The 25,581-nt window shown below is 41.4% G+C and overlaps 1 protein-coding gene and 1 long non-coding RNA gene across 2 annotated transcripts in view; one reads left to right on the top strand and one right to left on the bottom strand.

Moving 5' to 3' along the window:
- Nucleotides 1-12,114, bottom strand: part of gna12a (guanine nucleotide binding protein (G protein) alpha 12a) — a 99,380-nt gene extending 87,266 nt beyond the window's left edge. The window contains exon 1 of the mRNA XM_080206405.1: nt 11,645-12,114. Within this exon, the coding sequence (XP_080062531.1) occupies nt 11,645-11,917 (273 nt within the window). The 5' untranslated portion in view covers nt 11,918-12,114. The remainder of the gene's footprint in view (nt 1-11,644) is intronic.
- A 331-nt stretch (nt 12,115-12,445) lies between these two features.
- LOC145354861 (uncharacterized) overlaps nt 12,446-25,581 on the top strand; it is a 118,717-nt gene continuing 105,581 nt past the window's right edge. Inside the window, exons 1-2 of the long non-coding RNA XR_013888910.1 lie at nt 12,446-12,577; nt 13,229-13,303. This is a non-coding gene — a long non-coding RNA (uncharacterized LOC145354861). The remainder of the gene's footprint in view (nt 12,578-13,228; nt 13,304-25,581) is intronic.

Genomic DNA, 25,581 nt, shown 5'->3' with positions numbered 1-25,581 from the left:
TGCCTCCAGAGACAGATAAGAGTCACATCACTGGACATGTGTTGGAAATTTCCAGACTGCGCTTACTTAAAAGCCGGGAACTCCTGCCCGACTGTCAATGGGCCTTCACATTGTCTGCAATCCACCCACGACAATTGCAGTGACGGGCAGGATGGGAGAATTCTGGCCTGTGGACCACAAGCATTAGGAGCTTGAAATCTTCTCTCAAAATATTACAGGAAAAGTGCATTATCTGTATCTACGTGAAAGCATTTGGAAAGGAGAAATAAAATTGTAGGAAGGCTGTAGAAAAAGGACTGTCTTTATACCAAGAGTTTTGTCTACACCCCTAAAATCTAGGCAAAAAGCTTTTTTCCCTTGAGAAAATGTTTTTTTATTATTCTCACAGAAGGCTGAGGGCCTAATTAATTTGAGAGACACTGAGCTACAGGCCCCATTTGACAAATTACTTCAAAGGATTCAGCTGTTACGATCCCAGCTGATGTTACTACTGAACAGTCAGGTCCCAGAATGAAACCCTGCTCAACAGACCACAACTTTTAGGTTTCGAGATGTGGATGAAGAATGTCACAGGACTGCCAACTAACTTTTAACAAAAGAATAAATCATTTACTAAACAAGATTGACCATAATACAATATTTCTATACCTCACCTACATTTTCCCAGATGTACACAGATTAAGGATCCCACAATTTACAAAATAAATCATACTATAATGTTCCCAGGTACACAATCCATTTAACTATGGCTAGAAGTGTGTACCATATACAAGATATACTGCAACAATTAATTAAGCATCCTTCAACAGCAACTTCTAAATTAGTATCCCCTAGAAGGGCAAGGGCAGCAGATACATGGGAACATCACCACCTACACATTCCCCTTCAACACACACATCATCCTAACTTGGAACTACATCATGGTTCCTTCACTGTTTTCCAACTACTGTTGGGTCAAAATCCTGGAACCCCTTTTCTGACAGCACTGTGGGTGCACCTAGATCCCATGGACTGGAGCAATTCAAAAAGGCAGCTCACCACCACCTTCCCATGGGCAGTTAGTGATACACAACAAATGCTGGCCAAGTCAACAATGCCCATATCCCAAGAAATAATAACTAAAAAAGAGGTGGTCATGGTTACTCATCATAGCCTCAGATATGCAAGATTTCCCTAGCAAAACATCTAATTCAATTTCATTATCAATGAGACGGGGTTGTGTGATTTCAATTTTAGTGCGATAAAGGAAACTACCACCAGCTTAAAGTAAGAACCTGAACAATGCCCAGTCCTTGGTTACCAAATGGCAATTAATATTCACACTACACGTGCCAGTTAATGAACATCACAGAAACAAGAAACACCATTATTTCCCCATTAATGTGAAAAAGTTAAATTTATTAGTCACAAGTAGGGTTACATTAACACTGTAATGAAATTACTGTGAAATTCCCCTAGTCGCAACATTCCGGCATCTGTTTGGGTCAATTCACTTAACCAACACATCTTTCAGATTGTGGGAGGAAACCAGAGCACCCGAAAGAAACCCAGGCTGACACAGGGAGAATGTGCAAATTCCACAGAGAGTGACCCAAGCGGGAATTGAACCTGGGTCTCTGCCACTTGGAGGCAACAGTACTAACCACTGTGCCACCATGCCGCCCCACCAACATTATGGGCAAGCCTTTCACCATTAACATCCTGCAGCCCTCCGAAATCTACACCATAAGTATAGGAGTACAAGTTGGGAACTTTGAAATAAGTAGCTCACCTCCACACCCTTCAAAGCCTGACCTGATGAGTATGGCTGCAATAACATTAAGGAAACTTAGAAGTGTCCATACAGAATGGTTCAATAAATTGCTTCCCCTGGACACCATTCACAACCAGTGCACAATTGTTGGATTACATACAATCTACAGGGTGCATTGCAACTACTCATCAAAACCTTTTTGAAAGCATCTCCTTCCTCTGCAACTTCTTAACATCAAGAACAAAAGTGCTAAGGCTGTGGGAACGCTATCACCTACGAGTCACAGACATCCCGATCTGGACATACATTACTATTGCTTCAGTCAGTATTCTGGAATTTCCTATCCAACATCACCACCACAAGCACTTCAAAGATTAAAAGAAAAGATTCACCACCACATCCTCAGAGCAACGAAGTCTGAACGACAATTGTGACTACGATTAGAACAAACACAAGAAGCAAAGTTGAAAGTGGAAAACTTGCAAAAATAGTAGTCTCATCAGATCAAATTGAATTTCATAAGAAATAAGAACATAAGAAATAGGAGCAGGAGTAGGCCATCTAGCCCTTCGAGCCTGCCCCGCCATTCAATAAGATCATGGCTGACCTGTCGCGGCTCAGTTCCACTTTCCCGCCCTCTCCCCATAACCCTTAATCCCCTCTCTTATCAAAAACCCATCAACCCGCATCTTAAAAATATTTAGCGAGGCAGCCTCCACCACTTCAACGGGCAGAGAATTCCAGAGATTCACCACCCTTTGAGTGAAGAAGTTCCTCCTCAACTCCGTTCTAAACCACCCCCCCTTTATCCTGAGGCTGTGCCCCCTAGTCCTACTGTCTTTTTTGAGTGGGAAGAGTCTCTCCACCTCTATCCTATCCATCCCATTCATCATCTTATACGTCTCAATGAGATCTCCCCTCATTCTTCTAAACTCTAACGAGTACAAGCCTAGTTTACTCAGCCTCTCCTCATAGCTCAACCCCCTCAACTCCGGTATCAGCCTAGTAAACCTCCTCTGCACTCCCTCCAAGGCCAAAATATCTTTGCGCAGGTGCGGCGCCCAAAACTGCACACAGTGCTCCAGCTGCGGCCTCACCAATGCCCTATACAGCCGCAGCAAGACCTCCCTACTTTTATATTCAATCCCCCTCGCTATGAAGGCCAGCATCCCATTCGCCTTCCTGACCACCTGCTGCACCTGCAAGCTGGGTTTTTGCGACTCATGCACAAGGACCCCGAGGTCCCTCTGCACCGTCGCCTGCTGCAGTTTTTCGCCACGTAAGTAATAGTCCTTCCTACCATTATTCCTACCAAAGTGGACCACCTCACACTTGCCAACATTAAATTCCATTTGCCATTTCCTGGCCCGTTCGCCCAGCCTATCTAGATCCTTCTGCAGACTCTCCACACCCTCCGCACAGTTTGCCGTTCCCCCAATCTTGGTGTCATCAGCAAATTTCAACACCCTACACTCGGTTCCCTCCTCCAGATCATCTATATAAATGGTAAAAAGCTGAGGCCCCAGCACCGACCCCTGGGGCACTCCGCTAGTCAGCATCCGGCAATCCGAATAGCACCCGTTGACCCCCACTCTCTGCCTCCTATTTGACAACCAATCCTCTATCCACGCTAACACCCTACCCCCAACTCCATGTCCCCTGACCTTCTGCAATAACCTCTTGAGGTACTTTGTCAAACGCCTTCTGAAAATCAAGAAACACCACACCCACCGGCTCTCCTCTATCCACCGCCCTAGACACATCCTCATAGAACTCCAGTAAATTTGTCAGACACGACTTCCCTTTAATGAAACTGTGCTGCGTCTGCTCTATCAAGCAATTCCCTTCAAGATGCCTCGCGATTTCCTCCTTAATGACGGATTCTAACATTTTACCTACAACAGATGTTAAACTAACCGGCCTATAATTCCCCGTCTTTTGCCTGGCACCCTTCTTAAACAACGGCGTAACATTAGCCACGTTCCAATCATCCGGCACTTCCCCGGAATCCAGCGACGTCTGGAAAATAACCACCAAGGCATCCACTATCACCTCCGCCATTTCTTTCAGAACCCTCGGATGCATTCCATCCGGTCCTGGGGACTTGTCCACAATCAGCCCCTCCAGTCTGTTGAGCACCGCCTCTCTAGTAACAGTAATGTCATTAAGACCCTCCAGTCCTACCACCTTTCCATCGCTAACACCCGGCAAATTATTCACGTCCTCCTCCGTGAAGACAGAAACAAAAAAATTATTCAATACCTTAGCCATATCCCCATCCCCTACCACTAGGTCCCCTTTCTCATCCTCTAAAGGACCAACGTTCACCCTAGCCAGCCTTTTCCTTTTTATATATTTATAAAAACTCTTGCTATCCTTTTTTATCTTAAGCGCTAGCCCAGCTTCATAGTTTCTCCTACCCTCCTTTATCAACTTCTTTGTCAATCTTTGTTGACATTTAAACCTCTCCCAATCCTCTTCTCGCCCACTACTCTTAGCTACTCTAAATTCCTCTGCTTTTAATTTAACACTTTCCTTCATCTCCTTCGTTATCCACGGCTTATTACCTCTCCTCCTACGGTCCTTTTTGACCATCGGAATAAATTTCTGCTGAGCACCAAGAAAGATCTCCTTAAAGATCCTCCACTGCTCCTCAGCACACCCTCCCTCCAACGCGCTCCCCCAGTCAACATTCGCCAATTCTTCTTTCATCCTACCGTACTCCCCTCTATTCAAACAAAGGACGCGCGTCCGGGAACCCACTTTCTCCCAAACTTATTTCATCAACAATTCTAAACAGGCCTACATACAAGGTGAAACTCATTACAAGAGGAATTAATTCCAGCAGCAAATGGTTGCAAATAGGGACACAGATTCTCTTTTCCTCCCTCCCAAAACAAAAAAAGTTTGAATGCAATCATATGCTGTTTCACACCTTACTAAAGTAGCAATTTTTCACCTACTAGCACAAGGAGTGCAAGCACATATCCATATGCAGGGAGTGCCACAGCTGAGCCAGAACATGTCAGCACCCAATGATAATTTGTGGAAATACACACATTCTTTGCATTATAACAAAGAAAAGAACCTCTGGCTGATTCTTCACTCAAACTGGGAAATAGAGTAAAATAAACAAGCAGAAACTCTGCCCTGGCTGAGATGATCGAACTCAATAAGACAAAAATTCCACCTGGGACACGGCCTACTTTCCGTGACAACTTGCCTTTAAAAAGCATTTTTAATGTGGTAACACATCCTAAGATGCTTCACAGGAGCATTGTCAAAAGAGATTCATCACCAAACTATGTAACATAAGAACATAAAAACTAGGAGCAGGAGTAGGCCATCTGGCTCCTCAAGGCTGCTCCGCCATTCAACAAGATCATGACTGATCTTTTTGTGGACTCAGCTCCACTTAACTGCCTGCCCACTCACCATAGCCCCTATTTCCTTTACTGTTCAAAAATTTATCTATCCTTGCCTTAAAAACATCCAATGAAGTAGTCTCAACTGCTTCATTGGGCAGGGAATTCCACAGATTCACAACCGCTGTGTGAAGAAATTCCTCCTCAACTTGTACTAAATCTGCTCCCCTTTATTTTGAGGCCATGCCCCTTAGTTCTGGTTTCACCTGCCAGTGAAAATAACTTCCCTGCTTCTATCTTATCTGCTCCCTGCGTAATCTTGTATGTTTATAAGATCTCCCCTCATTCTTCTGAATTCCAATCAGCACAGCCCCAGTCTACTCAGTCTCCCCTCATAAGCCAACCCTCTCAACTCTGGAATCAACCTAGTGAATCTCCTCTGCACCTTCTCCAATGCCAGTACATCCTTTCTCAAGTTAGGAGACCAAAACAGTACACAGTACTCTAGGTGTGGCCTTACCAGCACCTTACTCAGCTGCAAGACAATCTTGCTATTTTAAAACTCCATCCCTCTAGCAATGAAGGACAAAATTCCATTTGCCTTCTGAATTACCTGCAGCACCTGCAACCAACTTTTTGCGATTCATGCACAAGGACACTAAGGTCCCTTTGCACAGTAGCACGCTGCATTTTTTTATTATTTAAATAATAGTCAGCTATACTGTTATTTCTACCAAAATGGGTGACCTCAGTTACCAACATTGTACTCCATCTGTCAGACCCTTGCCCACTCTCAAACTATCTATATCCCTTTGCAAACTTTCAGTGCCCTCTGCACACTTGGCTCTGGCACTCATCTTAGTGTCATCTGCAAATTTTGACAAACTACACTTGGCCGCCAACTCCAAATCATCTATGTAAATCGTAAACAATTGCGGTCCCAACACCGATCCCTGAGGCACACCACTAGTCACTGATTGCCAACCAGAAAAACACCCATTTACCCCCACACTAAGCTTTCGGTTAATCAATCCTCCATCTGTGCTAATACAGTACCCATAACACCATGCATATTTAACTCATGCAGCAGCCTTTGGTGCGGCACCTTGTCAAATGCTTTCTGGAAATCCAGATACACCTCATCCACAGGTTCGCCATTGTCCATTGAGAACATTACATGTGCGAAGAATTCCACCAAATTAGTCAAACATGACCTGCCCTTCATGAACCCATGCTGCATCTTTCCAATGGGATAATTTATATCCAGATGTTTTGCTATTTCTTCCATGATGGATTCAAGCATTTTCCCTTTAACAGAAGTTGGGCTAACTGACCTAATTACCTGCCTTTTGTCTACCTCTTTTTTTGGTGTCACATTTGCCGTTTTCCAATCTGCAGGAACCACTCCAACTTTAGTTTGCCCAACACGACCTATTTCGTGATAGTGATAATGATAGTTTCTAGGTCTTCACCTGCCATAGTCTTCTTGTCATCAATTTTTGGCACGTTATTTGTGTCTTCCACTGTGAAGACCGACAAAATACCTGTTCAATGCCTCAGCATTTCCTAATTTCCAGTTATTACATCCCCCTTCTCATCTTCTAAAGGGCGAATGTTTATTTTAGCTACTCTTTTGTTTTATATATTTGTAAAAACTTTACTATCTGTTTTTATATTCTGAGCTAGTTTACTCTCATAATCCACCTTACTTTTCTTTATAGCTTTTCTCATGGCTTTCTGTTGATCTTTAAAGATTTGCCAATCCTCTAGTTTCCCACTACTCTTTGCCACTTCATATACATTTTTTCAATTTGATACCCTCCTTTATTTCCTTAGATATCCATAACTGATTATCTCTTTTCCTATATTCTTTCCTTATCATGAGAAGTTGGGGCAACTAACCAAAAACGTTGATTTTAAGGAATGTTTTAAAGAATGAGTTAGAGAGTTTAGCCTAAAGCAACCAAAGGCAAGACCACCAATGTTGGAGTGATTAAAATCAGGGTATGCAAGAGGCCAAAAATGATGGAGTGCAGAGATCTCAGAGGACTTGGGAGGTTAGGCGGCGGGGCAAGGTCACGGAAGGATTTGAAACAAGGATGAGAATTTTAAAAAGTGGAGATGTTGTCATACAGGGAGCCAATGCAGCAAACATAGGGTTGATGGGTGAGCAGGTGTTTCAGAGAATTATTCGGACAGCCAAGTTTTTGATGAGTTCAAGCTTATGGAGGCTGGCCAGGAGAGCAATGGAACTGTCAAGCCTAAAAAGTAAGAAAGGCATGAATGAAGATCTCCGGGGGAGTGTTAAATTTGCCAAAAATAGCCAGGAAATTGAAAGTTAAACACAGTTCTTTCTACAAATACTCTGAATAAAAGTACTCCCTCTACACACCTTTTGGTTTTTACCAGCTGAGCATTAAGAAAAAGTTAGATTTTTGCTTTTGTTCCTGATGCAGCTGCTTAGCACCAGAAACAATAGATTATTCCACACCAACGGCTTACTGCTTAAATACAAGTTATTTTCTTTATTCCTTACATATCTCCACACTGTGAAATTCAGTTTGTTAAAAATAAAGTGTCACTCAAACTAAACTTTGTATATGTTTTTCTTCCCTAAGGTTTAATATTGAAGTTTCTTTCTCTCCAGCCAGTATGGTCTGTTTTTAATGTGAATTAAAGAAATAGCAGTTAGTTAAGAAAATGTTCAATTTTAGAATTGGCTTCACTTTCAGTCATTCATCTTTTGACCTTTTCAGCCTCACTGCTTCCCTTTGTCTCAAATAGAAATATTACACATTCTATGTTAAAGCTCTCAACAAAACATTTGGACTCTTTTTCAAGCTTCTTGCCTTCTTAACAGAACTCAGATCCAGAATAGATACTTTAAAGAATAACACTGCTGCCTCCGGATACATAGAAGCTCTTCCACCTTTCACACACTCTTGGACTAAGACAACAAATGGGCTTGCTGTATGTTAGTCATTACACATCTGAGTGTCTTACTCCTTTTAATCACACTATTGGAAGGATGTCACGAACTTGGAGAGGGCGCAAAAGTAACTTACTAGATCATTACATCAAAATACTAGAGCAGAAAAGATCGAGAGGGGATTGGATATAGGTGTTCAAATTATTGAAGAATTTGATGGAGCAAATGTTGTTCCTTGCTTAAGTTTCTTTCTACTTTCCTTTAACCTCATTACTTCTGTGCAAGTAAAGGCAGATACAAAAACTTTCAAAGGGAATATGGATAAATATTTCAAGGGAAAAAAATTACTGGGCTAATGGAAAAAGAGCAAGAGAATGGAATAACTGGATAGCTATCGATAGCAGGTTAGGCGTAAAGATTCGCATTCTAATCAGTAATCTGTAAACTGTCTGTGCTTCATATGCTCTGTCTGAAGCCAGAACTCTCCATTCACCTGACGAAGGGGCTAACCTGAAAGCTAGTGAATTTACTATCAAATAAATCGGTTGGACTGAAACCTGGTGTTGTCAGACTTTTTACTGTAGCTATCGAAGAGCCAGCAGAAATGCAAAAGGCCAAACGGCCTCCCTCTGTGCCATATCATTCTAAAATTCTATTTGGATCACTGCCAAGGCCCATACATTCACAAGTTTCATAGGGATTAAATGTTGAAATTTGATGTCCAAACAACAGTACTTTTTTTCAGAAGACCATGCAATTGAAATGGAACTTGACTTAATAAATCAGTGACTACAGTAATGCTTCTCTGATAATTCCTTTTTCCCCCTCCTAAACTGTGCTACATGCTGCCCTTCCCTAAAATCTTATTTTGTTGAAATAAAACTCTGTTGCCCTTGCTAGCCTGCCCCAGCCCCTGAACATACCAAACCTTCCTGCAACATCCAGGATTTAAAAATCAGGATCTGGTTCTTGCCTACATTTCTCAATTTATTTTGTTCTTTTTATCTTTTTCAAATCTTGATGATAACTGGCACAATGGGCTTTTTTTGTCTAGGTTTCTCAATATAAGAAATACTGAGCATTAAACTTTAACAAGCTGCTATTAAAAATTGAAAACTCCAATTTAACCTGCAAATCACAGCCATCAAAATCATGTCTGCAAAAGTGAAAATATCACCAGACCCTCAGAGGAAATTCACTTTTGATCCATTTCCTTGAATTAGGAAAGAAAATTGATTGGCTTTTTTGGCCTTCACCATGTCATATTATAAAAGATTACTTACAGAATACACTGAAAAGGAGATTTTGCTGTTAAGAAAAAGGAGGAACAGAAAAATGTGAAAATACTTTAAATGTAGACTTTTCATAAAATGGCATCATGTGATGCACTTTAGAGTTAAAATATATTCTCACATTATTTCAACAGAAAATTGCAACAATTGGGTTGCAATGTCAAAAACTCAAAAAAACAGAATGTACTTCACTTCCTGAAGTACTGTATTCTAAATGTCATATTCTAAATAAAGTACATAGAACATAGAACATAGAACATAGAACATTACAGCGCAGAACAGGCCCTTCGGCCCACGATGTTGCGCCGACCAGTTACAAAAACAATGACCCACTAGCCTATACCAATCCCTTTTCGTCCATAAACCTATCCAGAGAAGATAGTTATTAATAGCTATTAACTACAAGATAGTTATTTTCTAATTCCAACACTACAGAGGATTATAGAGTCTAAACGCAACATACAACGTACAAACACCTGATGTACCCCATCTCCTAGACCAAAAGAACATAAGAAATAGAAGGAGTAGGCCATCTAGCCCTTCGAGCCTGCCCCACCATTCAATAAGATCATGGCTGATCTGAAGTGGCTCAGTTCCACTTTCCTGCTTTCTCCCCTTAACCCTTAATTCCCTTGCCTACCAAAAATCTATCCACCCGTGTCTTAAATATATTTAGCGAGGTAGCCTCTACCACTTCAACGGGCAGAGAATTCCAGAGATTCACCACCCTTTGAGTGAAGTAGTTCCTCCTCAACTCCATTCTAAACTGCCCCCCCCCCCCTTATCTTGAGGCTGTGCCCTCTAGTCCTGCTGTCCTTTCTGAGCAGGAAGAATCTCTCTACCTCTACCCTATCCATCCCCTTCATTATCTTATACGTCTCTATAAGATCCCCCCTCATCCTCCTAAATTCCAACGAGTACAAACCCAGTCTATTCAGCCTCTCTTCATAGTTCAACCCCCTCATCTCCGGTATCAGCCTAGTGAACCTCCTCTGCACTCCCTCCAAGGCCAAAATGTCCTTGCGCAAGTGTGGCAACCAAAACTGCACACAGTACTCCAGCTGCGGCCTCACCAGTGCCCTGTACAGTTGCAGCAAGACCTCCCTGCTTTTATATTCAATCCCCCTCGCTATAAAGGGCCAGCATCCCATTTGCCTTCCTGACCACCTGCTGCACCTACAGGCTGGGTTTTTGCGACTCACGCACAAGGACCCCCAGGTCCCTCTGCATCATAGCATGCTGCAGCTTTTCGCCCTTTAAATAGTAGTCCCTCCTCCTATTATTCCTGCCAAAGTGGATAACCTCACACTTGCTAACATTGTACTCCACCTGCCAGGTCCTCGCCCACTCGCTTAGCCTCTATTGATCCCTCTGCAGACTTTCCACACCCTCTGCACAATTTGCTTTTCCACTTATCTTTGTGTCATCAGCAAATTTTGACACCCTACACTCAGCCCCCTCCTCCAAATCATCTATATAAATGGTAAATAGCTGAGGCCCCAGCACCGATCCCTGGGGCACTCCACTAGTCACCAACCGCCAATCCGAATAGCACCCGTTGACACCAACTCTCTGCCTCTGATTAGACAGCCAATCCTCTATCCACCCTAACGCCTTACCCCCAACTCCATGCCCTCTAACCTTCTGAAGCAACCTTTTGTGCGGCACCTTATCAAACACCTTCTGAAAACATATAATTGCGTGTCTGTAGGAGCAACACATACGTGCACCCATATCAGAATCGCAATACAGGTAAATCTGCAACTCAATCTAGAGCTCAGTGAGTAAATACCAAACATACTGTAATGAAAACAGTGCATTAAATATATTCACGACAGTTTCAACTAATATAAGAGCAACTGGTGAAATAAATCAGTGCATGGTACAAGTTTACCATAGCACACACTCTGAGGCGATACACATAGACTCCATAAAGGTTGAGAGCAGTGTTGACACTCCCTTCAGCTGACAGGACCTACTGGGCGGTGGGAGAAAGGCGGTTAACAAACCTGATGCCTTTAACCAGATGTTCACAATGCATACATTTCAGCAGGGAAGAGACACGTACGTGCAAGTAAATGGTCTAACTCACTGGCAGTTTTTAAAAGCATTTGCACAGATTAAAAAACCATTACTTTCTGTTTTAAATTACACGTCAATAAATGATGAGGATCACTGGACAGCATCATCCTGACGCCCCCTCTTAACTAATACGTGTGGAAGAAATATTATTCGGTCCTCAATGATAGCTTAGAGATTGGTAACCCTCCCACATCCCCAAACAAATGAAGATTTGTTGAGGTACCTTAATAACATTCTCGAAGATGGTGTCCCGGAACTCCTCCAGGGCTTTGCTGTCGAAGTCCTTGCCGTGAATGATCCTCATCTGTTTGAGGAAAGTGCTTTTGCCGCTCTCGCCGGCGCCCAGCAGCAGGATCTTGACCAGCCGCCGCACGTAGCGCCTCTCCCGCGCCAGCACAGCATCGATCTCCCGGCTACGGCGGCGCTGAGCCCGCTCGCTCTGGCTGGACTGACAGGCCGGGAAACAGGCGCCCAGGCGCTGCACCAGCTCGGCCATCGTCTCCGGGGGCAGCGCCTCAGCAACAAAAAGAACTGGCACTGCACACACTCGCGACGCAAAACGCAACGGAGAGGGAGAACTGAGAACACAATTCAACAACAAATTAATATTTTTTTGTGTGAGGAAAAGGGGCGCTTCAAATCGCTCCGTCCACCCACCCCACTCGATCAATCTTCCGACCAAACCCACCAACTCCCCATTCATTCCCCAACTGATGGACGAAAACTTCTCCAGAGGGCGGGGAAGGGGAGGGGCAAGACAGCTCGAACAGCGGGCGGGGCTTATCCGCCACTCACAATGTTCGATTGGCTAACCTGACTGTCAATCATCGGCTATTTTGCTTGTCCATTGGGCGAGCATGCCGTCCATCAGATTAGAGGCGGAGCCTGCCCCGCCGATATTCACTTGCGATTGGTTAAGATACCTGTCAATCGTCGTTCCCCCACCCGCTTGTTCATTGGGCAAGCGCGCCATCCGTTAAATAAAGGGGGCGGTGCCCCAGCTGCACGCTCTCATTTCTGATTGGTCCGGCGGGCCGCGTCAATCACGTGCTGCCGCAGTGAGCGGCGGCCTCTGCTCTGAATTGGCTCCCTTCGCCGTCCATCAAACCGGATCTTTTCACTGATTGGGATAGCGCGGCCGTTTGGCCCGGCTTTGGTAAGGATGGAGTTAATTCTATTCTTTGCTCATTCCGTTTGCTCTTTTCCGTCAGAAAGTCGTCTATATTAGGTGAATCCTTCAACAACAGGTTAGATCCCGGCGCGGCGTCGCGCCACACCCGAAATGAAGTGTCGACGTCTCAAATCACTGTCAATCGGCCTCACGCAGCCAATCATTGGTCGGCCTTTAGCGGGTTGGCCAATAGGGTAAGCAGCTTTGCCATCAATCAGATGGGTAACCTGCTTTAGATTGGTGCAAACCGCCGTCAATCACCTAAACCCCGCCCCACGGGCCACATCTATTTTGTCTCTGTCCGTTTGATGGTCGAGCAGAAATTGGAGTTGAGAAAAGGACGCACAATCTTTCAAACAATGGCATCCAAATAACTGCAATTCCAAGCATCTGCACTGTGTTTAGAATTCTTCCTATTACTCATGAGAATACAAAGGAGATAGCAATCTCAGATTTGATCTGATTTTTTTTAGCCGGGAGATTTTTTTGGCTTGTGGGTGGGAGGAGATGTGTACATATTGTGATATTAATACAAGATACAGCAGCTGTGTGGGAGGGTTTGATGGACCAAAGAATCCTCCTCTCCCTCCATTATTGTTGATGTTTTGTTTTTACGCTTTTGTCATTTCCTTTTAGGTGCTGACTGTGGTTCCATTGATAGTACTCATGCCTCTGAGTCAGAAGTTTGTGAGTTGAAGTCCCAAGACTTGAGTACGTGATCTCGGCTGACATTCCAATGCAGTGCTAAAGGATTGTTGCACTCTGCCATCTTTCAGATAAGGCATTAAACCGAGGCCCCGTCTATCCTTTTGGGCATACATTAAATAATTCCATGGCACTATTTTGAAAAAGAGCAGGGGCTGTGTGCAGTATTTATCCCTCAATCCTCACCGCAAAAGCAGATCTCTGGTAATTATCACATGGTTGTTTGTGGGAGCTTGCTGTGTGGAAATTGCTTGCTGCATTCCCTACATTCCAACAGTGATTAAACTTCAAAAGTAAACTGCTTTGGGATGTCTGATGGTTGTGAAAGTTGTTATATCAATGCAAATCAACTAATGCACTCTGTGACAGCCTCCCACATTTCAGCCTTTATAAGGTTGACATGCAACCCATGCCCTAACTTGCACCAAGATCCCTTCACTCATTACCCTGTGCTTGCAGTGGTTAGCACTGCTGCCTAAAAGGGAGGTAATAGAGTATTGGCGTTATTGCTGGACTAGTTATCCAGAGACCCAAGGCAATGTTCTGGGAATCCAGATTCAAATCCCAGCAAGGCAGATGGTGAACTAAAATCTGGAATTAAAAGTCTAATGATGACCATAAAACCATTGTTGATTGTAGCAAAAAAGCACCACAGCACCAGGGACCCAGGTTCAATTCCTGGCTTCGGTCACTGTCTGTGTGGAATTTGCACGTTCTCCTGCTGTCTCTGTGGGTTTCCTCCAGGTGCTCCAGTTTCCCCCCACAGTCTGACGGATATGCTGGTTAGGTGCATTGACTCAAACAGGTGTCGAAACGTGGCAACTAGGGGAATTTCACAGTAACTCCATTGCAGTGTTAATGTAAGCCTTATTTGTGACTAATACATAAACTTTAACTTAACTAATATTGGCTCCCAATTTAGCAATACCTTCATTTTTAAATTCTTGTTTTCTAATCCCTCCAGGGCTTTGACCCTTCCTATCTCTAATCTCCTCCAGCCCGCATAACCCTCCCAAGATATAGACACTCCTCTAGTTCTGACCTTTTAGCATCCCCAATTTTAATCATTCCATCATAGGTTGCCGTAACTGAGTTGCCTAGGTCCAAGCTTTGGAATTCCCTTTCTAATTCTCTACGTTTTCCTTCTTTAAGATTCTTAAAATCTAACTCTTTGACAAAGACTTTGGTCATCTGTCCTCATGTCTCTTTATCTGTCTCAATGTCATTGTTGTTTGAAAATGCCCCTTGGGCCATTTTACTGTGTTTTTAATTGTTAGACAAGATAAAAATTCAAGTTGTTATTATAAATCAAACACAAAGCAGCGATCCTTTCATAAATGATCAGTTTTTCAAGTGATCTAAATACAATCAATCTTTATTTTCTGGGTGGAAGTAAAGAGTTACAATAATGAACTTCTACATAATATAATAATTCCCACAGAAGAATTGCCATTAAGCATCATGAAAAAAGAGGTGTGAGGGCCAATCACTCAAACATAAGAACATAAGAAATAGGAGCAGGAGTAGGCCATCTAGCCCTTCGAGCCTGCCCCGCCATTCAATAAGATCATAGCTGATCTGTTGTGGCTCAGTTCCACTTTCCCGCCCTCTCCCCATAACCCTTAATCCCCTCTCTTATCAAGAACCCATCAACCCGCTTCTTAAAAATATTTAGCGAGGCAGCCTCCACCACTTCAACGGGCAGAGAATTCCAGAGATTCACCACCCTTTGAGTGAAGAAGTTCCTCCTCAACTCCGTTCTAAACCGCCTCCCCTTTATCTTGAGGCTGTGCCCCCTAGTCCTACTGTCTTTTTTGAGCGGGAAGAGTCTGTCCACCTCTATCCTATCCATCCCATTCATCATCTTATACGTCTCAATGAGATCTCCCCTCATTCTTCTAAACTCTAACGAGTACAAGCCTAGTTTATTCAGCCTCTCCTCATAGCTCAATCCCCTCAACTCCGGTATCAGCCTAGTAAACCTCCTCTGCACTCCCTCCAGGGCCAAAATATCCTTGCGCAGGCTCTGTTAATAGTTGCTCTGTTAATCAAGCTCTGTTAATAGTTGACCGATGATGTTATTTCCTGGAATTCGATCATCAAATTATCAAAGTAATCTGAACAAATACAATCTCGTTCAGGTGAAAATGAAACAAAATGTTCACAATAAGAAACCTTTGACTGTAACTAGAAAATGACAAATGATTAAAAAGCCACAGGTTGCTAATATGCTGATGGGTGATTATTTAAAAAGCAATTTTTTTGAACAATAAGGAGGCATAGCAAGTGATGCAAATCATGTTAATTGTTTATTTACAAAGGCGATGCCAGACTGAGAGGTTATACCTATCTGAAAAGATTGAACAGACTGGGGTTCTTTTCTGTAGAAAAGAGGTTACTGAAAGGTGACCTTATTAGTCTTTAAAGTAATGACAAGGTTAACAAGGGTAAACATAGAAAAGATCTTCTACTTGCAGGCAAAAGCAAAATTATGGTCCATACATATGATAGCCACCAATAAATCCAGTAGAAACTTCTTTATTGAGAGTGGTTAGAATGTAGAATTGCTTAACACAAGAGTAGTTGAGGTGAATAACAGAAATACCATAGCCTGGCCAATAAATAAAAGGCAAAGACTACAAAAGAACGATTCAGATTGTTTAAAATCCTTTGTTTATTATGTCACAAATAGGCTTACATTAACTGCAAAGATTCACAATGAAAATCTTGCAGCAACCTTAGAAATAATTTGTATTTATATAGTACCTTTCATAACCTCAGGATGTCCCAAAGCATATGCAATCAATTAAGCACTACTGTAACATAGGAAATGCAGCAGCCATTTTGGGTACAATGTCCCACAAACAGCAACTACATCATCTCTTTCATAGATATTGATTGAGAGATATTCAATATACCCTGAAAAATCATGTGTAATACATGAAATAGTGTTGTACACTCTTGTCATCTTCATGATTCATAAAACCTACCCCTAAATATTGCACTGATAAATGGTACTGGACAGAGTATATTTTAAGGACCTAACCCAAACTGCTCATTTTTCACTCATAGAATGATTGATCTTCCCCCTATGCTCATTCTGTTTTTCATGCCTGTGTTGCCTCTTTGAAAAAGCTATCCAGTTAGTCTTTCCTGCTTTTCCCCGTAATTCTGCAATGTTTTTCCTTTTCAAGTTACTTCGGTCCCCTTTTGAAAGTTGCTATTGAATCTGCTTCCATCATCCTTTCAGTCAGTACATGCAACTCACTGAGTGAAAAAACACATCTCTTCAACTTCTACTGAGTTGGTTGCCAATTATCATAGTCTGTGTCCTTTGGTTACTGACCCTTCAATGAGAGAAACTATTTTTCTCTATATACTCTACCAAAATTCCTCATATCCTATTATGAGTGTGAGAATTTTTAAGATGGGTGTGTTTTAAATTAATTCAAGGCAAAATGGAGCAAATGTGACCTCCTACTTGTTTTGTCGGGCATTAATGTGACTTGGTTTCCATGAGGACAAGAGGTCTAAGTCAAATCCTATTGAAACCCAGGTGCCAGATTTAGCGCCTGAGCATAAAAGGGAAGCAGCTGGCTTAACTTTGTGTAGACTTAGAGTCACAGATTTACTGACTTAGAAACCCTAGATACAGGGCAGGAGAGGCAGAGAGACAGAGACAGGGACCTAGCAGTTGCTGTGAGCAGAAGAATAGACTGTTCTCTTTGAGCTCCCAGCAGAATGCCGATGGGAGCTTATCCTCCAGTCAAATAAACGGACCATGTAGAGACATAAGAACTTCAGCATGGGCTAGGCCAAAGAAACACCAGAGAGCACCTTGCTGCTGAATGTCAGTTCCAGAATTCTCAGCGGTGTGAGATACAGGATAGGGAGAAATCAGCACATTGGAAGCTGGGCGTAACTTTGGACAAGTTCCTATAAAGACCACAATTCAACAGAGAGTGCTGCGTAATGCATAAATGTTTGTGTGGCGTTATTGGCCGTGTTAAAAAACTAATAAGGAATATCTGTTCTGTTATTTAGAATACAAGCTGCCTACTAGGTAATATTCAGTTGATATTGCACTTAGTTTGTATGTTACTGTAAATTTGTCAAAACTTGAGATCTTGTGTGATTCCTTTAAGTCAGACACTGAATTCAAATTTATTTTTAAAAGTTATCAGTCTCTACAGGGACTAATTCACTATCATTACATCAAGAAATAATACTTGATCTCAAGACTATTTCGAAACATCCACCTTCCCATTATCTTTTTTTTAAACCAATTTTTAACAGAAGTAAATTAATAGTATGATGACTATCAGGTGCCACAAAAAGCTGTTATAAATCTTCTGTTCCATGAATAGCATTGCATGATCACAAAACTCCAGACAGCATTAGTTATCAATGGTGAATTAATCTTACAGTACAATCTCAATTTCTCCCCATAATAGAATCTTGATGTAATTGAAATACCCCAAATTTCACATAGTACACCAATAATTTGCATTTATATAGCACCTATTACATAGCAAAGAAGGCACTTCACAAAAGCAATTATCGGATAAAATTTACTACTGATCCATCAAGGAGATATTAAGATAGACAGTCGAAAGCTTGGTCAAATAGGTCAGTTTTATGACATTTCTTCAAGAAAGATGTAGAGAGGCAGGTGGAAGAGAATTTCTGAGCTTACAGCCAAGGCAGCTGAAGATAATTTTTTTTTCCAAAAATACATTTTTTTCATAAACAGGTCATCAAACATTACAATCATTCCAAAATTACCATCACACAAGAAGCAATAATATTCAGGTTCTTTACATAGATCAAGTAACATTCTGAGATGCTTCAATACAGTAAAGAAACATTTCAGACCATTTAACAATGGTCTTAGAAATGTCGCAGTTATTTTAAAAGTTGCCTCCATAGAAAAAAATTGCACTCTGAGGTGCTTAGGTCCAATTGACATACATATAATATTTACTGTATATGTTCAATGATTCATTTGGTCCAGGGAGGTTCTGCTCCCCTTGGTTCACTGTGGTTGAAAGGTCTTAGACAGTGACCTTCCCCATTGCGCATCTGCGGCAGCTGCCCCAAGCTTTAGTGAATCCCTCAGCATATAGTCCCAGACTTTGGAATGTCCCAGTCTGCAACACTCAGTCGGGGATAATTCCCTGTACCAGAAGGCCAACAAGTTTTGGGCCGACCAAAGAGTGTCTTTCACCGAGTTGATGATTCTCTGGCAACATCTACGGTGCCTGGGAATAGCCTGTAGAGCAGAGTCCTATGCCACAGAGCTGTCTGAAATGAACCTTAACAAAAACCACCTAATCTTTCTACACGCGTTCTTTGCAAAGGCACATTCCAGAGGGAGGTGGACAATGGTCTGTTCCCCACCACAGCCACCTCAAGGGCAACGTGCAGATGGGATGATACTACGGGTGTAGAGGAAGGCTGTGACCGGGAGGACCTTTCTCACCACCAGCCAAGCAAGGTCTTAGTGCTTGTTTGAAAGTTCTGACAATGAGGCATCCTTTCAGATGACTCTGACAGTCTGCCCAAGGAACCATCCAATTGAAGAGATGCCGACCAAATGGTGCAGTGGTGATAATTGAAAAGGAATGGAGAAATGTAGAGATGCCAGAGTGTTGCATGTTGGAGGGGGCTACAAAGACATTTTGAACAGTAAAGGTGAAAAGGAGAAATTTAAAATTGTGGTAACGCCAAACCAGTAGCCAATATGGCACAATTCCCGAGGCATAGGAATAAAGAGATAAACAACACAAATAAGATTGATTGATTTTGATCCTTCTGTGAGATTGGTTTCTGTCAGACAGGAATAGTTTAGTGTCAACAGCCTGTGTAATGAATCAACATCTTGCATAAGCCTTCACCCTGGAGATAATCCCAGTGGAAAATTAGAAAGCAAAGTAATGGATGTTTATCTGAATTTCCAGACATTGAAGAGAACCAGTTATGCAGCAGCAAAGGTAAATCTTTTACAGATGACATATCTGAATGAAATTGAAGCATAAATTAATAAATATTAGCTAGGTGAACAAATTATTTGGATGTATTTTTGATGCCAAAGTTGGTCTAGCTCAGCAGGCTTTACATTTGGTACTTAACCAATCTGTAGCTCTAACTTTCCATACCATTTTGACCCATCAGACTCACAGGGTGACATCACTTGCACATGTAAGATTTCTGTGTTTATATGTGTCATATAATAAATGCAGCAGTACGGAGAAAAGGCAACAACAGGGCAAGACAAAACAAGTTTTCTTATGACGCAGCTGCAGCTTATTTTTATTGGTTTGTCAAATAACTTGTGAGCTTTAAATCACGTTCATGTTGCCTGAGAGCAAAGGCAATTACTATAACCAGAAATGTTTTCATTTGCAAGATAGAGTTAAGTGTGGCGTTAGGGTCGCTACATTTATGATGATTTGTCAAAACTCCAATCTCACTGACAAGTTTCTAGGAACAAAATTGTACTGGCATGTGGCGAGTCTAATTTCACATTTTTTGGTCTATTGTTCTAAAATTAATTGTACTTTCTTCATGGACAAATTGCATATCTTGAAACTCTCAATGTTGGTTCTTAGTCTACTATCTTCTAGAAGTACAATTAAATCCATAAAGTAAGTCATACCAATAACAATGCTACATGCATTTACATGTAATCTTCAACACAGTAAGTGACTCAGGATTGTTATCTGCTAAAAACTGACACAGACCCAAATAATGCGTTAACTAGGACAGGCAAGCAAATGGTCAAAGAGGCTGTTTATATGCAGCATCTTAAAGCAGGAGAAAAAGGAGGTGAACAAGATGAGGGAGTAGGAAGGTTGAGACTGAATTAGTGAGGGAGCAAAAGCTGCAGCAATATGTGGATGATGAATTTCATGGGATTAGGACAAATCGATGAGAAAGTGGTCAGATATGCTTGAGACATTAGGAGCTGAGAGTCCATGTGTGATGGTGAGGTTGAAGGCTTCGCCATGAAATATGACTGGAGCAGTTTAATGTGACAGTGTTTGGGGAAGGCGCTCTGGAGCTTAGGACCTGGATAGCTGAAGGCACATATGCCAATTGTGGGCTGAGCAAAGTGGAGAATGCACAATTGTCCATTTAATGGTCAGACGATCTTGTGCAGTGCTCGTCCAGATTTCAAAAGTGCACTTTCCACAGACAAGACCCTTCACTGAAAGTGCATAGTCAGAAAGTTACCCCTTGACAAAAAATGGATTGATTTGGAACACGGTGACTGTTGTCATAATTGGATTATTCGGGTGAAATACTGCAACAAATACCTAACCAAATCTCTAGCATTTTCCTGAGGTTGCATTTTTCCACAACACTGCCTTTCACAGGTAATTGAAAAAGACTTTGAAATGTGTCCAAGTGATCATACTGATGAGGATTGGGAGTCTGACAATGATTTACTGCCTCCTTGTAGCCAGAAGTCTCTGTAAGACACAACTGTCAGAGATATTTTAATCAGAATTTTTTTGCTTAATTATAGAGATTTTAATGAATGTGTTTATGCTGTAAAAATGAATACATGGCGACAACTATTCTGAATCCTGGAAAATTAATTTTGCAATGTTATGCTTTCAAGACAAATGTGGTAAATTAAATGCCTTAGGAAATGTCTTTTCACTACCCTCTTCAGCAAAGACAATCATGTTTTTAATTTTTGGTTTATCAATTCCCTCCAACTCTCCATCTGAAGACAACCAGTCTCTCACTAGATTACAGCTGCATGGAGAACATCATCGATACCTTCCTAAGTGGTCATTAGTCAGGCTTGAGACATCTATCCCACCCCCTCAGCTCCACTATACTGACTGGTGAGGTGCTCTGAGACATGTTTTGGTGGTGGCTAATGCAATAGAGATGGAAGTTGTTATTTGAGTTTAATTTACCTGCTCTTCAAACCATCACTTTCCATGCCAAGCCATAAGGCAATGCCATAACGCTTATTGGTAAATTGCATTTTGATCTCTCCTTCTGCTCCTCGAGCACTTTTTCCTTCTTCCAGCACACTGACCTCATCACCAAGATGTATTCCCTAATACCGAACATCACGCAAGTTGTAAGCTAAATGACTTCAAAGTACTAAGCTCGCCATCCATCTATCCTTTGACTTTGCTGTCCTCAGATTTCACCCATCACATAAACTGCTTCAGTTACATCAATGACAATATTCTCATCTGCATCTTCCCTCATGGCCTCTCAATGTCTAAAGTCTTGAGCACCTCTGGAATCTCTGATCACTTCCTCATCAATTTGCCCCAATCCCATGAAACTCATTGTCCACACATAGTAAAAGCTTTCCTCCAGCTCACCCACTAATTCACTTTCAAACTTCCTGCTCTCTCTTTCTCATCTTTGCTGCCATTAACATTCTAAATTGTTCTCCTTATGACTGCCTATAACTCCTTCAGTTTAACCAGTTCTTACTTCTGTCATTTCCCTAGTACACTCCTCATCTTCACTCTCGTGTGCCAGAGAACGTAAACCCAAGTACTGAGGTTAAAACCAATTCAGTCACTCACATCAGAGCTAGCTCAACCACATTAAGTAATAATTCCTTGCTTACCTTAGATAAAGCAGCCTTTTGTTCCAGGATGATCATTAACTCTCGTCTCCAGTATTAAAGCGAAAAGGTTGTTCCTTTTAGCTGTACAGTGTCAATAGTACTACAGGAATAGAGTTTATTTTCTTGGAAAATATATAGTAGAATTTTTACTGACTTGACTCACAGGGAGAAGGTTTGATTTGATTTATTATTGTCCCATGTATTAACGTACAGTGAAAAGTATTGTTTCTTGCACGCTATATGGACAAAACGTACCATTCATAGAGAAGGAAACGAGAGTGCAGAATGTGGTGTTACAGTCATAGCTAGGATGTAGAGGAAGATCAATTTAATGCAAGAAGAGTCCATGCAAAAGTCTGACAGCAGCAGGGAAGAAGCTGTTTTTGAGTCAGTTGGTACATGATCTCAGACTTTTGTATCTTTTTCCCAAAGGAAGAAAGTGGAAGAGAGAATGTTGTGGGTGCGTGAAGTCCTTAATTATGCTAGTTGCTTTGCCGCGGCAGTGGGAAGTGTAGACAAAGTCAATGGATGGAAGGCTGGTTTGCGTGATGGACTGGGCTACACTCACGACTTTTTGTAGTTCCGACTTTCTGCCAGAAAGTTGCGGGGAATTTGGGAATCCGCCACATATTATGGAGCTTACTGCGAGCCTGGAGGGCAGACGAGTTGACAAGATAGACCTTTAGATGAACAGGGAGCTAGTTTGTGAAGTCCACAGGATGGCCTTGGAAAGATATTCTGTCAGAGATTTGGTGCAAACTTGATGGGCCATATGGTCTCCTTCTATACTGTAGGGATTTCATGAACACATCTTCTTGGACAGGAGAACACAGCTTGGCAGACAGCCAACTTCCAGCCTCAGTTAAAGCCAGAAATGGCTTGGGCGCTTGCGGGTTTGGATTGGGAAAGCAGACTTTTCAGACTTTGACCCCTCCACTCAACTCAAACCCCACCTTTTATTTAAATGTAAAACTTAGTTCAGTGCGTCAGGTGCCCAGCTGTTCCATCACCAATTCAGTCATTTTCAACCTTGTGGAACTTAAGCATTAAAATTGGAGGAGAGAGGATTCTTTCTCAATGATTTCAAATACTTTATACACTCCCAGAGTCACAGCCTACTTTAAGATGACTGGCTTGCATCAATAGAATAGCTCGCAACTTTCTTTCTCACTGGATTTTTGCTCAAATTACGTTTCTCTAATATCTAAAATGATGAATTGAAAATAGTACTTTTTCCCAACAGTGTAACTACATCATTCTTAACCACACCATGAATTGTCTTTTTCCTTTCAGTGTTATACACCAAGCCACAGGCCCAGCTAATAATGTAAGCCTTGTTTGATTCATTTTGTTTGTTGCATTCTTAAATAAACTCAGTATAATTTTAGAATTAACAATGAAAATTAATTTGTAATATCATGCATCATTCGCCAAGTATTATAGGATGGTGGCAACAGTGGACATCTAGTTTACTTCCCTAAAACCTTTGGAAAGAATAAAAATAGAACAGTGATGTTCATTGCATATCCACAGATAGTTTATTGGAGCTTTATAGACTTATTTTGTAAAGCATAAAAGCGTCTGGAGCAAAGGAAGGTAAATCATGTTAGGTTGCAAATCAGTTACGTTTGAAATGCATGTTAGTGTAGGCTTGAGGGGCTGAAATATACTGGACAGCACTGAAGAATATAACCATGAAATCAGTCAACCAAGGTCGGCATTATTAACTGTCATACAGGAAATTCAATAAGAAGGGTCAGGAGTTGGGAGAAAATTGACAATTTCATGAGTTACAATAAAAAAAACTGAACAAATGCAAAGTACATTAAATGATATGCAGCGGTTAAAATATCAGCTATTGTAATGAATGCTAGTGTAATTTTTACGTGAAGTTTATTTTTCTGTTTTACATGTATGATAAAGCATTGTGTATAAAGAGTATGAAATGATAAATTTCTGGTGAGAGAGTTACAAAGCTCTCCTGCACATGTGAGCTTGGAATATTATAAACTAGGTGTGTCAGCAAATTTGGAGACCAATTTATAATCTTGTTGCCTTATTTAATTTGCATAATTTTTGGCATTGTAGTAATTTTCAAACACAAGAATCATTTTGCTTCTGTTAGTTTCTGGGCATGATAAGTATGCTGTTAGGATAATTATGATAGTTAATCTGTAGGTAAACAGTATCACATGATGGAAACTGGAATATTCCAAAGGTGTTTCTGCAATACTTAAAACATTACTCATTAATCTTCATAATAAACAAGAGGACGCTGCTCGTGAATTGGAGAAGAGTTTCGATTATATGCCTACCTCATCTTTGTTTTGCTGCATTGCTCTTTGTTTATCTTTATATTGCAGGGTAAAACTATTCTGTACCGATACTAATGTTGTGGGGTAAATAACAGTCTAAACCTTTGCTGATATTTGATCATTTTGGGGAGGAGGTGGTGTGGTGATATTGTCACTAGACTAGTAATCCAGAGACCCAGGGTAATGCTCGGAGATCCAGGTTTGAATCACAAAATGGCAGGTGGTGAAATCTAAATTCAACGAAAGAAATCTGGAATTCAAAGTCTACCGATGACCATTGTCGATTGTTGCAAAAATCCACCTGGTTAACTGATGTCCTTTTAAGGAAGGAAATTTGCCACCCTTACTGGTGACTCCAGACCCACAGCAGTGTGGTTGATTCTTAAATGCCCTCAGGGATGGGCAATAAATGCTGGCCTAGCCAATGATGCCCACATCCCTTGAATGAATAATTTAAAAAATTTAACCCTTCTCCGTCTCATTAGCTTCCACAGAGTGTTATTTTGAGTCAGTTGACAGCGGAACCATTTACAAGTTAGAAAGTTGTGGATTAAAGCCACAATCCAGGATTTCAGTACATAATCTAATGCAACACTCCAGTGCTGAGGAAATATCGCATTGTCAGAGGTGTTGTCTTTCAGATGAAATGTTGACCCACAGTGCTGTTCAATTGGCTTAAAATATGGAATAAATATTCCAGTTTTTCCTGGTGTCCAGGTCAATATTTCCCTTCCAAACAACATCACCAAAAGATCCATCTATTGATTATCGATTTTGTTTGCCATTTGTAGCATCTTCCTGGCAAGCAAGCTACCCCTGTTTGCCTACTAAAACAAAGCAACAGCACTTCAGCAGGAGTCTACTGGGTATGAAGTGATTTAGGATATTGAAATTGTGAAAATAAATTACTATGTAAATGCCAGTTTGTTCGGTCTAATAGCATGTTAGTGCTGAGATTAGTGCCTTGGCAATTTGGCTAATTAAGCAAATTACTGCAGCGTGATATTTCTTGGCAATGCTAAGGCTCAATAGTTTGACTCCAGTGTCGCAGTGTAATATTTTTCTCTATTTATTCAGTGTCAGGGGTGCTTGAACTTTTTAAACTTTGCCTTACTGAGCAATTCTACTTTTCAGTTACACTTGCCACATCCAACATTAGGCGTAGAACAGAAATTGTTTGCTGGGAGGGAATGTTTTCACACAGCACTCTTGTATTTTAGGACAAGGGGCAAACTTTTAAATGTAAAAAGAAGCCCTGCTGGCAAATCAACAAGGCAATGATTTATCTGTCCCTTTTTTACTATTAACCATGAAACGATGCTGTGCTTCAATACAGCTGGTAAGTAAAACAATACTGT

Source organism: Carcharhinus amblyrhynchos, chromosome 18 (assembly GCF_965287045.1).
Source record: "Carcharhinus amblyrhynchos chromosome 18, sCarAmb.v2.hapA, whole genome shotgun sequence".
Taxonomy (NCBI): Eukaryota; Metazoa; Chordata; class Chondrichthyes; order Carcharhiniformes; family Carcharhinidae; genus Carcharhinus; species Carcharhinus amblyrhynchos.
Note: the sequence above shows the minus strand (reverse complement) of the source record. Positions and strands in the feature narration are given on the sequence as shown.